The sequence below is a fragment of the Rhipicephalus sanguineus genome, chromosome 1 (assembly GCF_013339695.2).
Source record: "Rhipicephalus sanguineus isolate Rsan-2018 chromosome 1, BIME_Rsan_1.4, whole genome shotgun sequence".
Lineage (NCBI taxonomy): Eukaryota > Metazoa > Arthropoda > Arachnida > Ixodida > Ixodidae > Rhipicephalus > Rhipicephalus sanguineus.
In genome coordinates this window covers 3,908,102-3,924,342 of record NC_051176.1, presented here as the reverse complement: position 1 = coordinate 3,924,342, position 16,241 = coordinate 3,908,102, and the positions used below count along the sequence as shown (strand labels likewise).

The following is a 16,241-nucleotide window of genomic DNA, read 5'->3' as shown; positions in this document are numbered from 1 at the left end:
CGGCGTCTGCGTGTGTAACTTATAGGCATGCCTAACTTTTATATTCTGTGGGAGCGGCAGCCGCGAGCGCGCCGACGGTAGAAGAGAACGGTGGACACGGACATGCTCGCGGCTCGCGCTCAGTGGCCGTTGACAGCGAGTCGCGGCCGAGTCTTGGATTGATAAAGACGTGTTGCTCAGTGTCTCGTCCTCGTCTCTGGGGGGTTCTTCGCGGCAGCTGGCCCAGACCCCTACAATGGAAACACAGGTGGTCGTAGAACAGCTCAGAACACTCTGCTGTCACTGGACGCGTGCAGCTCGCGGCAGAAATTACTAAAATTGCCCCACGGCACACGCCCATGGAATGCACATACGTTCGGCCAACTGAAGATACCTTTGTCACGCTGGTAGCCACGAATTTCGGGCGAGTGAAACATTGTCGATATATGCAGAAGCACTCAAGAGAGCACGCGTTTATCATTTTTATAACTGCGCGACACGACGAACCGAAGAATTCGGAGCTCAGGGTGTTCACTTCGGCCTGCATGACGCCCCACAAATTATGTAGTGGCCTTACGTATGCTTAACATAGCCCGATGGTTCTTTGAAGACGACTGGAAGGAAAAGTAGTCTCAGTGAGTTGACAGTGGAATTCAGGTTGTATTATTTCGACCTTACCGCTAAATCCATCTTCGGGATATCTTCGATGTGAAGTGTGTTATCCAAAGGTCAAAGGATCGTGTGCATTCTCTGTCAACAAAATAATAGTGTTAAAACCCTAAGCTGTAATCCGACCCTCATGGTTTACCAGGGGCCGCTCTCCGGCATGTTAATTAAGAGCCTGCTTGCAGCTCGATCTGTGCACGCACTGATCAAGTCAGCACGAGATCTGTTTCGTTAGACCTTAACGCTACACACAAGTTTTGTAAGGTTTCATGCCACATACAAAACTAACCGAAACAAGCGAGGCACAAGAAGCTGCGATGCCGAAAAGTACGTGCGGCCAAATTTATGTTACGCTGGAACGTGCGTGGCAATGAGTTCAGCTGACGACAGTTGGCTTCTACCGGAAGTGAGCCATCTTTTCGAAAACTCGCAACGAACTTTTTCTATATTTCATCCTGTTAATTTAACTACAAGAACTATTATACACCGTGTCAACGGGAGAAGCGCATCTGATCCAAACACTGCTCTTGATTTATGAGGATGTAGATGCGGTCACTGACCAAGTCAAGGTGAAGAACACAGAGACGTTTCGGGACCCACTCGGGTTCCTTGTTCACACTAAGGAGGCAAGAGCCGTGTGTCGCTTTTTTATGCTAAAATGAGACAATGAACGGGTGTAACTGGCAGGTAGATTTCCATCTGTCCTGTTGATAGTGCCCTCAGTCGTCTGGATAAAAAAATGTCACAGTTTCACCACAAAGGCGAAGCAATGAATGCGATAGCAACAAACTAAAGTGAGGCTGGCAGCTAACTGTTTTGTATCCGATCTCGCGTAACTACAAACCGCTGGTGTAAGAGAATACGGCCGCTCCAGGGAGCGATGCTCTCCGCATAGTCACTTGAAAATGCAGCACGTAGAAGGGTATACGAGCCGCCCGCTGTGATGGCTTTGAGATAGCGGGCGCGCCAGCGATCGCGACCGCGCCCTTAGATTCAAAGTTCGCAGTGACTATTTTGTGGTCCAGACCACAGAATAGAGTGCAGCTTTATTCTGTGGACCAGACAATAAACGTGCACGCTGTGTGCTGTGTAGAAATGTCGAAATGTTCTGTAGCCCAAGCAGCCCACCTCTCTTGACGATGGTTTCTGCGCACCAGACCACGGAATAAAGTACCAATCTATTATGTGGACCAGACCACAGGGTAAACTGCAGCATTGTTCTCTGAACTAGACCACAAAATAAAGTGCAGCTTTATTTTGTGGACCACACCACAACCAAGCATCAACCAAGAGACTTGTGCTGTGGACCGTGCGCTGTAGCCCAAACAGCCCACCTCTCTTGACGACGGGTTTCTCTCACAAATTGGCAGGGTTTATTCTGTGGTCTAATTCACAGAATAAGCGCTGCGCCCTCTTCTCTTGACGACAGATTCTCTCGTGAATCGCAATATTCGCTCGCAGCTTTGTGAATAAGTCCGGACCAAGGAGGCCATTTCCAGGCATAGTACGCTATGAAAGACGCTTATGCGTGAAAGGTTCGAAATGCGAAGGCGAAGCCCACCTTTGCCATGCTTGCTGGTCTGACATGCCAAAGCAGGTAAACTTGTGAATTGAAGCTGCAAAAAGAAGGCATATAATAACAAATGACAGTGGTTCTAAAAATTTCTGGACCTGATCTATCGAATGCGGAACACTTAAGTCACTTTCACCACAGTACATTTGTGTCATGCAAAAAGAAAATGTGCACTAAGATCTGCACGGGAGACTCAAATTTTTCGTGATCCCACCGATTGTGCGAACACAGCCACAGATCTCCAGTCAACGCCACCGCGAGAAGGGAACCATATATATAACGACAAAGGGCGACACTGCTAAATTACTCTGGCCCTGATCTCTCGCGTCAGGACACACGTCAGTCACTTTCACCGCAGTGCATTAATGTCGTGCAAAAAAAAAAAGCACTGAGATTGGCGAGGGGCTACTTTAGCTGTTTCTGTAAAGTTTTCAGACGTTGATGATCATACAAGTACTCGTAATTATACGGCGCGTGCAAGTGTATCTAATTAAGTGACAAAGTGTGGTGTGTCCAGTGACAACTAGTAGGTTCTCGCCAATCTTATTGCGCTTTTTTTTGCTTGACACAGGTGTACTGCGGCGAAAGTGGCTTAAGCGTTGCGTACTCGATGGATCAAGGCCAGAAAATTTTATGCACGCTGTCATTTGTTATTATTGTTTTCTTTTCGCGGTGGCGTTAGCGTTCTTTTACGGGTGATTTATGGCCGCGCCCATTCAGAAGGATTGCTCAAAATTCGAGCCTCCCATGCAAATGTTAATTTGCATGGGAGGACCCCAGCTGGTCGAAATTTCCGGAGCCCTCCACTACGGCGTCTCTCATAATCATATCGTGGTTTTGGGACGTTAAACCCCAGATATTATTACATGCAAATGTTAGTGCACTTTTTCACATGACACAAGCGTACTGTGGTGAAAGTGACTTTAGTGTTCCGCACGCGATAGATCAGGTTCACGAAATTTTAGAACCGCTGTCATTTGTTATCACTATGCCGCCTCGTTTTGCTGCTGACAAGTTTATCTGCGGTTGATATCAATACTGGCATATGTCAAAACATTGGAATCTTTCACGCATACGCGTCTTCAATAGCGATTCACGAAACGGCGAGCACATACTGAGATTCGCGAGACAAGCTGTCGTCAAGGGAGCTCGAGCGTTGGCAAATCGAAGTCTTCATGGGGTGAGTTCAGTTCCTTCTGAGGGCATTAACAGTGCCTGTTCTGTGGACCAGACCACAGAATGAACCCTTGCAACTTGTGACAGAAAACCGTCGTCAAGAGAGGTGGGCTGCTTAGGCTACAGAACATTTCCGCACAGCCAACAGCGCGCAAGTTTATTGTGTGGACCACAGAATAAAGCTGCACTCTATTCTGTGGTCTGGTCCACAGAATAAAGCTGCAGTCTATTCTGTCGTCTAGACCACAGAATAGTCACTGCGTTCAAAGTTCCTCCTCGCGCGACACTCCCCCCTCGCGTCATCGCGTCTTTTTTCGTGCTCGTTAAAGAAGGGCGTGGAGTTTCCTGTCTGCTTCGATGGCAGGCCTCCCGAGTGGGGTGATCTTATCGCATGCACCCTTCGAGCGACGGCAACGAGACGTCTCGTTTGATCTCTGCTTCGGCAGGGTTCGTCTTCCCCGCTCGCGCGCTTTTAGCCGTCGTAGAACGTACGATGCGCGGGGGAATTTTATTGATTTGGACTTCATACCGGAAGGAAATGACGGCAACGGCGACGGCAAAAGCCCGTCGAGACTGCCCATATAATTTCTATCGCAATAAAACAGATTTCAAGAGTAATCTCGTGGTTGAATTCTTTTCCTTGGCGATTATGGCGGCGTTGTCCCAGTCGATGAAGTGACCGTGATTATCGGCGTCCTCAGCAAGGACGTTTGACGCTTTCTTCTTGTTGCTCAGGCCCCTTTGATGTTCCTTTAATCTCCTGGTGAAGCTGCCAGTTTCGCCGATGTAACTGCAGCTGCTTTCTGCGCATGGCACCTTATAGACAACACCGGGGTATCGCTTGCTGTCTAAGCGATCCTTCACGTTCACAAGCTGATTCCTAAGCTTGTTAGACGGCATGTGCGCAACGCGAAGGTCATATCTTGAAAAGATACGGCTTAGGGCTTCGCTGACCCCAGGAACATAAGGGACGCCGGCACGTCTTCGAAACGACCTGCCCTGGGATCGCTTGGGATGGAGGACGCGATCTTCATTCTTAATAAACTTCTTCAGGTACCGGTTCGTCACTAGTTCTCGATGTATTGTTTCAAGCTCTTTCCTCATTGCATCGTCACTTGAGCAATTGCATGTTGCCCGCGTCACCAGGGAAGAAACAATGGATTGCTTGTGGCAGGCTGGGCGGCACGAATTGAAATTGAGGTAGTGTCCGGCATGCGTTGCTTTCCGGTGCACAGTAAACGAAAGGCTAGTTCCGGCACGGCTCACTTGGACATCGAGGAGAGGAAGGCCGCTGTCGCACTCATATTCTGCAGTAAACTCTATGGCAGCTTCCATAGAGTTCAGCAGACGCAGGAGCCGTGGGGCATCACTCTTATTGACAACGCAGAAGCAGTCGTCCACGTGGCGGACGAATACCTTGGGCTTGGGAACAAAGTCGGCGAGCGCCTTCTGTTCAGTGCCCTCCATGATCAAATTCGCCGTAGTAACGGAGATGGAAGCCCCCGTGGCAGTTCCGTGGATCTGCTTGTAACACTGCTCGCGGTAGGTGAAGTATGTCCTGCTTAAGCGAAATTCCAGTAACTCAAATAAGTCCGCTACTTCCAAAGGTGTGCGCTCCACGAGCGTTTCGTCCGTCAGCAGCACCTCTCCGCATGTCGCTACGGCCAAGTCGAGGGGGACCGAAGTGAAGAGCGACTTGACGTCGAAGGACACCATTACGTCGTCTTCACCCACGGCAATGTCGCGCACTCTTTCCACGAAAACTGAGGAATTGGCAATGTGTGTAGCTGTTTTTCCGGCGAGGGGGCCCAACACTTGGTATAGGTAACACGAAAGTCAGTGCAGCGGTGACCTTGTGAAGTCGACGATGGGCCGTAGCGAAATCCCTGGCTTGTGCACCTTTGGTAGACCGTAAATTGCGGGTGCAGATCCATTAGTACACAGGAGGCGATAGTAAAGGATCTTGGGCTGAGGCGGTACAAACTGGAACATCTTCGAGAGCAGTCTCTGCAGCTTCGTTTGAAGGCTTGTCGTGGGATCTTTCCGCATCGCCACGTAAGTATCGCCGTCCGAGAGCAAATCCATCATCTTCTGATCGTACTCACTTCTGCTGAGTACCACGATGGCGTTTCCCTTGTCCGCAGGAAGTATGGCATCTACATCCAGTATGCCATATACAGTGACCGCATCTACCTTCACATCATGATACCTGACCAGACGAACTTTCGTCGAACTCTTGACTATGCTCTTGATTTATGTCGGCTATTGGCCACTGAGCATGCTATGTCTTTCGCGAAGCGGAGATGCAGATCCGTGACGTCAGCCGGCAGATGCCCCGCCCACCGAAGACAGTGAGAACCGGCGTCTGCTTGAAAAGAGGGCGCCTGAGAAAACGGCAACTTCGAACTCCGCTTGTAGCCTTTACGCGGTGCGCAGGACTGCAATATTTGGCTGAGCTGTTCATAGCCGTGTCAGCTTCCCGCAGGATGTGTTTTTTCAACAAGCCCAAGGGGTGCTTCCTGACCCCTTTAATACAGCGCACGATGCCGCAAAATAGAAAATGTGGCCACGATCAACGAAGGTCATGTTGCTGCCTTGAATTGATGCCAAGTGTCAGCTTTTTTGTGGCATGCGACGATTTTTGATATTGCACGTTCATTGGGTAAATGGAGAGGAAGTGGTTTGGTTCAGTGGGCATCGTACCACTCTGGATAGCACGCGAGGTCTTGATGGCGATGGCAGAATAGGCAGTTGCATTTCTTTTGGCTCCATGCATGACGTGCGGGTGCTTTTCAGAGGGCATAGCCGATGCAGCATCAAATCATGGCCGCCGGAGCTCAGGTTCAACCAGGTGGATCTTTTATGCTATCGAACTTGCTTTTTTTGCTCTGCTTTATTAATCAAACATTATAAAAATGACTCCTTCGACAACTATGCTTTGTATAACAGGTTCAATTTGTATAGAATGATTTTACCGACTTGGTTATGATTAGGTGCTCTGGTATTGTGGATAGTTGTCACCTCCTCAAAGACATGTCTTCTTTGCAGACCTGGAGGAGAGCGATGACGAAGTGGAGAGGGAGGTGCAGGCACGGATGAAGTTGTTGGGCATTGGGCGTGGCCGGAGGCTCAACTAAGACTGCAGAGCTCACTGCTGTAAGTTCTGCCACCCTTTGATGTTTACCTATGCAGCACAGTCTCATTTGCTTCAATGTTCTTGTTGTTCTCTAATAAAAATTTTGACCGCAGAAAAGCTTGGGCGTAGAAATTTTTGCAAGCAATTGGAGGTCGTTAAGATGAGCCTTTGATTTTGCATTGGACATGGAAAAAGTTAACGGTGGAACATGATGATGCCTTCGAAAGCTTGTGTGGCACGCTTGCCCCTCCAGTACAGTCCACTGCACTCCTTCACTTCTCTTTACATTTTCTCCTTGAGCGGTTCGTATGTCCCGGTCTTCGAAAGACGAAAGCTGTGCTAATCACCTAGCTGATAACACTTCGGTTCGGGCAAGTTGGTTCGTAGTTACAGGGAAAAGCAGCGCGGATATACAGGGGTGAAGAATACATAGAACACTGGGCAGTGCTGTGCTCACAACTGAACTTTTTTGTTGCAGTAACCACGCTCTTTATGACTGCACAACGCCACGCTGGGTGATTCCACGAGAGATCGAACATACATGTCCGGTCAATATTTTAGTGTCTTCTAGTTTTTTATATGTTATGTGGACATATTCAAAGTGCACGGGACCGAAAATTTTATTTACAGAAAACGCTCCGAGCGCGCCAAAAAATATTGTGAGGTGGCGGCGCAGGCGTCCTGTTTTTGCTCACCGCAATATTTTCGGATTACATGGCCGAATATAACCCAAACATAAACATTGTGCGGAAAAATTTTTCGGCTGCTTTAATACGCATCACTGTGAATAATATCAATGTTTGTTTTATGGTGCCCTCAAAACGGAACAAATGTGAAAAAACACACGGCTGGTCCCTTTGTCATAGGAATCGATATAACACGAAAGTGAAACGTGTCTTCATAGACGTAGTTCAGCGTTTGTCGTGCATTGTTTCGGCGCAAGGGCGAAGGAATGAATGCTAGAGTAACAAATTGTAATGTCACGCGAAGAACGGCAAGCAGCTCGAAACTCGCAACGCGCTGCTCGAGCAGAAAGGACGCACGGAAAGAACATACACAGGATGAGCGCGAACTAAGAACTGTCACAGCTCGACAGTTAAAGCGCGCTGCTCAAACAGAAAAGAGGACGCACGAAACGAACACACAAGTATACACAGGATCAGCGCGAACTAAATGTCACAGTTGCAGCTTATTTGCATGTGAGCAGCGTGCTCCTTTTGCAAAAACGGCCGTTGCTGTGAGCGAAGTGACCTTCGTGCTCTCTGTAACTTCAACGCAAACTTGCGTTGAGAGCACAAGACGTACAAACCACCCCCCATCACGAGATAAGTGCGCGCGTACGAGCGACCACATCCTGTGGAAGCGCGCCCGCATCAAAACACGCGGGGCGACGACCTTTAAGCGCGCCCTTCGCGCCATTTCGCTAGTGATAACGAAAACACACTGAAGTGCCGCCTATCTCTGAGTACCGCCAACGGTAAATGGTGTATATAAATAGCTCGCCGTTAGTACGCTAAAAAACGTGCTGTATGTGCCCGCGTCGGCTCGCGCCGCGCGCTGCGGGGAGGGGTCGTAGGTTCGACTCCCGGCGACGGAACTTTTTCTTGTAGTTTTTTCTTTGCCATCCGTTAGTGTACATTTTACAACGTCATATCCGTGACGGAAATACGACAGTGGAGCCGTTGTGGAGCGCGGCATAAAACACTTTCGTGTTAAAATGGCCAATAAAGTAATTTGCTAACTTTGATGCGCCTTGGCGCGTCTTCTATTTCGGCCGGGACGTTCAGAGGGAGAAGTGGAATGACGAGAGAAGAGAGGGGTCGACGGGCATGAGACGCCCGACCTACGGGGCCGATTCAAGTTTTCTTCTCCATGTAAATAAACCAGTTTCCTCAGTTACTACCTCGAAGTCATGCTTTCACCAGCAGCGCCGAATCTTGGTCAACTCACCACCACTCACGCATAACGCTGCTGGCGTTTCGCACGACGGCCGGCGCGTTTCCTCTCCGCTTGAGCCGTGATTATCGGCGGCACTTGCATGCTTTCACTCGCACATAGAACTTACGACTTAGTGGATCGATGTTATCCATGTGGACGTTACACGAAACTTCACGGTGACATCGACAATGCGCCTCAAGTGTCCATATACAGTTGAAACTCAATTTAACCAAGTGATGACGCTTGAATTATTTTGTTAAATCGGGAACTTAGTAAAATCGAGGAAGGGATTTTTTGATCCCTCGAAATCCAAAATTGCCACTTAGCGACGCCCAAAAGCTACCACGGCATTGTTTTTACCAGCAACCCGTGCCTATCTCTGCACCTGAAAAGTCAGGGCAGGTGGACGGTCACATAAGGCTCTGACAGGCTACAGATGTACAATGACTTGGAGAACGAGTGCAGTGATTATGCGAGCAGGCCGAGAGATAAAGATGCGAGGAGGTGATCAGCGCTATCTGTCGCATAAACCATCAAGTAGCGAAAGCAACCACCGCTGTCTCTCGCACCATCCGGTAAGTAAAGAGCACTACTAACTGCCGAGTCTGTTGTTTTGTGCAGTGGAGTGGCATGCAGCCTCTTTATTGTAAAGCTAGGACCAGGATTACTAGCTCTGGCTACTTTGCACTATTTTGGCTAGTTTTTGGCTATTTTCTTCTTCCCTCGTTTCGTACCGAATTATCAATATCTGTTGACGTCTCAGCCGCTGGTGTTCGAGTATGTGGTGTCAAAACATAGCGGCCAAAGCGTGCCTCTAGGTCCCAATATTGAATTGAGCACCTGCATTACGCAGAGAATGAACATTACTTAAATGAATGGCACAGTTGCCTAAGCAGGGGCCTGAGCCGTGAACGCGCGAGGGCGGAGCTTCGCGCTGGTCTCTGTCTCGCTCCACCAAGGCGCGGCATTCGCACGTCGACATCGTTACCTTTCTGTGGCTCTTAATGCAGCAGTTTTATTAGTCGGATGCTATCGCACTCGAAGCAGTAGGCGGCGGTGAAACACCGTTGGTGCATGTGGAAGCTGCGCGACTCCGACAGTGAGCTGTCGTACGCTAACACGAAGCGAAAGGCAACGAACGTAACTGCGTCTAGGGCGACTGCGCGATTCTAGCGCGGCCAGCGTTCTTCGCTGTCGTCGAGACGCCCTAACTGCGTCGTCACCGAATCGCTCCCTGTCGGCGCTAGTGAATGTCATAACGCAGCATTTCACTTCACCGCTCACAGACGGCGACACCGGCTCGCAAACCAAGAGCACCGTGCGAGAGAGATATAAGGCGTGTTTGTTGGGCCTTTTACATGTGCCTCGATGGCACAGTGGTTAAAGGGACCGACAACTGATTTTCCTCGACCCATTTTTCTACGGCGTGACAGAAAGATCACCCTTCGCACTGTTTGTAGCTGCAGTAGTTAATCCAAAAAGCACGTATTTATTTTACAAGAAGTATTTTTCTATTTGAAAGGCTCTAAACACGGACGTATATTTCCTCCAGCAACGCTGAGAATTGATAGCGATGCCACCAGCCCTTCTCGCGATGTGTGAAAGCTATCGCTGTTCTGCTTTGGCAGCAGTCCCTTTAACTATGCTTCACCACCTTTATTTATAGCTTTTCAACTATTTTTGAAAATAATAAGCTGTTACAATGAGATGATGTGACATTATACACCTTCTCTGTGTTGGTACCGCGTTGTGCGCATGCGTCCAAGGTTGCCTACGCCTGTGTCATGGATGGCTTGTCCCGGCGTCATTACTCTCTCGATGCACGAGCCAAGCCAAGTCATCGAAAACGTCACTACGCATATGCGCGGCGGCGCCGAGTAGCAGCGCGCGTCATTTCTGAGACGAAGTGCAGGTCGCAAAAGTATGTCGCTCCAATATCTTAGCGACCTGGAAACTGCGTGCACGGTTGCATGAGCACGCTGAAAAGTTGCTCAAGACGCACTGACGAGCGTGGGATCATTACGCCACGCGAAGGCAGCGTCACTTTAATGCATACTACTAACGCAGGCCTATATGCACATTTTTTGTGGAGTAATAACTTTTTATATAAAGATACGAACAATATTTCAATACTAACAAACAAATCGTCGACCGCGTAAGCAGTCAATGGTCAAGTGGCCGGGTTCATCGGATCGTTCATGTTTTTGCTGCCACAGGCGCCACAGGTCATTTTTCGCGACTTTCAATTACTAAATAAAAATATTAATCTCTCTCTCACGAAAAAAACATGGTTGGTTTGAGTCAATGCGATAGACAATCTTTCCATCATTGGAGTCATCTCATTTCATGTTCTCGGCAGTTGTCGGTCCCTTTAGGGTGGTAGGCCACCTTCAAAAGTGATTTTTTTTTTCGCGAGTTCGATTTTTTGTTTTTGTTTTTTGTGTACGCTCAAACATTCAAAAATATGTTACAAGAAAAATTATCATCATTAGTTTGCAAGCTACAGCAAGTTTTCCATACCCCCTGCTCGTATAGCGAAACCGCAACCACATTGCGTTAGTTTCAAAAGGAAGTGTTGTTTCGTCTATTTTAATGATATTCAAAATACCTCATAGCTTTTATTTTGACTGTTACATAAGAGGATGTCAATAAATATAACTTTGTATTTCTAATTGTTTTTAAGTATCTAAAAACGGCCACGAGGGGGACGCACGCATTTTGCAAGCTCTGAAATCTTTGCTTACGTTTTTCTCAAAATAAAAATTTGCTCCAAATCATGTGACGTAGAACTTTCATAACTTTTTTCTTATTGTATATTTTGAACTGAAATTTTGTACGAGAGATGACAACACATATATCTGTTCATTGAACTAGAATAAAAGAAATCGATGGAATATTTTTGAATTCACAGCTGATTTTGCCAACAGGTTTACTCTAAATTGGCTCTTTTTCCCCGTCTTTTTGTTTTTTTTGAACATTACTTCCTTGATATTTACTGCATAATATTTATCCTAGTTCATTGCATAGCTTCACCCTTTATTTACACAAATGCGAAAGCTTTACTGAATAAAGCGACCCATTAGTCATTTGTCACGACGGGCGTGACTACCACTTTTAATGCAATTTTTGACAAAGATTACCTCCCAATAAATAAATTGTGAATATTGTGCTCACACAAAATAATCAATATTTTGCACTATAAATGACCGGGTAAGTTAAATAAGACATTCTTGTTTTGAATGAAAAGTTATTTCAACGCGGCTACTCTTAAAACTTTTTTTTCTTTTGAGTGGCCTACTACCTTAAAGCGCCCAGCACCTATCGTCGTGGACCGAGAGGTCGTGGGTTCGATTCCCGGCGATGGAAATTTTGTTGTCTTTTTCTTTGTCATCTGTTAGTATGCATTTTATCAACGTCATATCCGTGACGGAAATATGTTAGCGAAGTCTTGGTGGACCCCGGCATAAAACACTTTCGTGTGAAAAGAAGCTTCGAGACCTGCGGTGTTGTGTTTACAAATGCCACACAAGCAGGATTAGGTTGCATAAACATCACGCCAGACATTACACATTTTATACCTCATTGTCACGTACAGTTCTCGACCAGTTACAAAACGACGACTGCTAGAAAAACCCTGTTGTCTAGGCAAGTTCCATTACTGATCATAGAGACCGGAAGTTCAGGCACAAAAAAAGAATGTTTTAGGCGCCTATAATACGCCCTAAAAACTGTCATTTATGCATAAATAGGCGTTAAAAGCTATCGTTGAGGTATATATAGGCACAATTCATAATTACTTCAGCTGCGTGTTTCAGGACAAATCATCGACTTCTAACGAACACAGCAGGCAAATCGTGTGCTTTGAAAGTTAATTTTATTTTTTTCTTGAAAATAATTAGGAAAAGAATAACCATTTGAACAGATTTATATATGTGAAAGCTAGGGTGGTTCGACACTGTGAGTAAGGCTATAAAAGCAGTGGCAAACCAGCACCATCTTATGGTTTTCGGGCTTGAAGGTGTGCCTTTTTTCAGTCAGTATTTGTTCGTATGCGGAAAAAGAACGCTTGACGTCCGCTGAAATCAGTGGAGCGTACTTGTAGTCCGGCACATTCGATGCTCTAATTGCATCTGGAATCTTCGAATCTGCAGCGCTCAGAACTTTTACACTTGTTTTAGCACATAAAATGCGGGATTCCCATCCAAGACGAATTTAAGCTTCGAGGTGACCCTGTCAGCGACAGGTCCAATTGGGGAGAGTGGCGAACCTTCCTGCACGTCCAAAATTAGCTCAACACTCCGGGTCAAAGATGTGCCGGAACTTTCAAGTTTCTGTATGCTTTCTGCAACGAAAGTAAAATGAGCACACAAATATGCCAAGTCAGGTTCAAGTGCATCATGGTGTAGAACAGTCTGGGCTCTTCTGACGGCGATGCTCTCGTCTGCCGCAAAGCTGTTAATAACAGCCTTAACACCAGCGAAATGTTTGTTGCAGTAGTCTACTGCCTTCAGCCAAGCTCGCCAGCGGGTAACAACAGGCTCTGGTGGAAGAGGCACATCCGGCAACTGCTCTTTAAAGGCACGAACGCGCGAAGGCGCCTTAAGGAATACTGCCTTGCCTGCAGCTATTAGTTCGTTAACAGAACTGAACGACTTTCTCAGCTCTTCACAGATCCGATGAATCCCATGGGTAAGACAAGTGACATGCAATAATTCTGGATAAAAAACCTTGAGAAGTGCAGCAGCCTTGTGCATATAAGCTGCTGCATCTGTGTAGAGCAGCAGTACTCTGTCGTCGTGGGATCCGGAGGGGTACAGTACCCTCATGGACGAGTAGTAGGCGATGGTATCACCACTCGTGTTTTCTAGTTGTTTCGAGCATACCAAGAAAGGTGTTGTTTTCTCTTTCGCATCCAGCTTTCCAACTAGAAAATGTCCAAGTAATCGTCCGGCCGCATCTGTTGTCTCGTCCACTGAAATCCATATGTATGATTCACCGTGTTCTCGTCTGATTTTTGCTAACCTGTCCTCGTACATTGGCCGGAGGTACTGCTTGCTAAGAGTGGACTCTGATGGTATATTTTGTCTGCAGTACTTTTCCAAAAAGTCTTGAATGTCTTTTTTCACTCTTCGCCCAAGGGATGTTTAGCAGCGACGAATGCTTCGCCTAAGTCTGCGCTGAATTCACTTCTCTTTCGTTCAGCAAAATTTCGCGATAAGAACGACTGCCTCGACGTTCAATGTTGGTTCCGCAGAGCGTTGGCTTGATGCAACGTTGTTTTCTCGTGCTGCTCCAGATGACACTTTTTTTCACACGGTACCTGCGAGAATAAAAGATCGAATTGCACTAGGAAAGTGCGTTGGATACGTGGAACTTCTTCAGTGCATTAGAATAACAGAGAGCTCAACTAGTTGGTAGGTATTCATCCTAAAAAGACAGGGCGTGCAAACACGGACACAAGAAAGAAGTCAGGAGACCACAAACGGCGTTTGTGGTGTCCTGACTTCTTTCTTGTGTCCGTGTTTACACGCCCTGTTTTTTTAGAATGAATCTTTTAGTGCACTTGCGCTTGCACTTGTTTCCCTTGCGGCTGTTGACAAACGCTGAAGAAATGCCGAAGTTAGATAGCACGAGTCCAAGTGTGCATTTTCAAATCGAAATCCTTATACCTGTATCCCACCGTGAATGTGCCGCACATTTCCTGTTGCATGCGAGTTCACATATGCGGATATAAAATTAACAAAACAATGAATCTGAGTGCCCGTGAAATGACCACAAAATACATCTTATTTGTGCAGATTCAGGGGTTATTCAAATTGGCAGCTGCATCAGCAGTGTTGGGAGCTTTCTGTATGCGTGTTTCAGAGTGGACGTCAAAGGCAAAATATTATTGACCTTTCCAAAGTCTTCTCACCTGTTTTCCACATGGATGGAAAAACACCGTTTCTCCATCGACGGAGTAGCACTGCGATCCACTGGTCCATTGCCTGACAAGGACACTTTTTGGCGTATTTTTCTTCGGCATTGCTCGCTAGGCTTCCTACAGTTGCCGTTATGAAGAACATAAATGTCAATGAAACTGCCGTGTAGGCTGTAGGCTGCAGCGCTAGCCTTGCTTAGCTTTGGCTCGCTACAGTCAGGGCTGGGCAAAGATACTTCGGAATTGTATCGCGATACGATAGAAGATACTCAGGTAAGAAGTATTTGAGATACAGATACAAGATACCGCAACGCCGATTGTATCCGATACGATACATTCCAATTGTATCTTATGATACTGCGATACATCCGGAAATTTGTTATTATATATGTGTATATACGATGATGGAGCACTAAACGCCGATGCACAAAAATATTCGCTTGAGAGTTTATTAAGTGAGACCAAGTTTGCTTCATTTGGATGAAATGTCTGTTAGCATATCAAAAGTTCTTTTATTTCTTGCTCAAGGTATATTAATTGCGTTCCAAGACAAGTTATTGGGGTTGCTGTAGCTGCTTATCACGACATCTCTTTATACACTTCGCTGATAACGGTTTTTGCTTGCCACTTTTGTAATTGGGTGGAGCTGATGCTCTGCTTGCCAACCAGCTAGCGGGCTGCCGTCTAATCACAAGAGCTTCATTAAGATGCCTCCGCACAATGATGCAAATACTAATGTTGAGTTGTACCTTGCCCGTAAACGTATCATGGTTTTCACAATACCCGATCACCGGACAGGTGTACGTCAGCGAGAACGTTGGTAACGACATTATTTGCGACGCATCTTGTTTACGTAGAGTACATAAAACTGCAATTACTTTTATATTTTACGTATCTGCTGGCGTAAAGCGCTCGTGAGCGACGTACTCAATAATGCGCGATGTTTTAAAAATGTTTCTTTTATGAGAGAATGTCTGCAGCCCAGAAAACGTGTGAGACGTGTTCTATAGTTGCACAAAGTGCCGCATGACACCGCCGCTATTCATACTATATGCCACTTAAGCTGCGATTACCTGGTGATTAGTAACGTTAAAAATATTTAGAGAAGGGTTTCTTGAAGGGCCAGTTGGTACATGATACTGAGGGGAACAGCGAAAAAAAGTGGACGGAGAAAGATTGAACACACGACACAAGCGCTGACGAACAACTGTGTGTAAATTTATTACACCTGGAAATATATAGCTGAAAACAGAAAACAAGAACCATCACGTGCACATAAGAGTGAAAGGCAAAAACGAATCTGCCACGAGTCAAAATGTACAAGTTAACTACTCAAAAACATGATCTCTTTTTCCAGGAGGGCGAGTGAAGGATCGCTGACGCACATGTCCCCTTTCGTCTTGATATGAAAAGCCTCGTTAATTTCGCGCTCTGTCTTGTTACGATATCTTGAGAGTATCTTGCATTCATGAAAGAGCGGAGCGCAGCCGCACAAGGAGCAATGGGCTGCCAAGGTGCTGCTTGTTGAAGTCCTGAGATTATTTGCGTGCTCTCTCAGGCGGTCGTTTAAACAGCGACCGGTGTGTCCAGTATAGGACAGACCACAGGACAATGGAATGTCGTACACTACGTTGCTCACACACTCATCGTAATGCGTCCTGTGTTTCTTGACGAACGCTTGCTCCTTGGTATTGTCATCGTTCACTTTCTTGCAACGGCGGCCGAGCTTACGAGGAGCCGAGAAAACGAGTCTCACGCCCGCCTTGCCAACAATCTTCTTGAGCGCATGGCTCACACCGTGTACGTAAGGGATGACAGAAATTTTCTGTCTCCCCTGTGTTGGGCGTTTCCTG

At 46.7% G+C, this 16,241-nt stretch overlaps 1 protein-coding gene across 1 annotated transcript in view; it reads left to right on the top strand.

Annotated features, from left to right (window-relative positions):
* The window catches only part of LOC119389293 (uncharacterized), a 450,101-nt gene that overhangs the window by 406,179 nt on the left and 27,681 nt on the right, over positions 1-16,241 (top strand). Inside the window, exon 9 of the mRNA XM_037656505.1 lies at positions 6,443-6,550. Coding sequence (XP_037512433.1) covers positions 6,443-6,531 — 89 coding nt within the window. The 3' untranslated portion in view covers positions 6,532-6,550. The remainder of the gene's footprint in view (positions 1-6,442; positions 6,551-16,241) is intronic.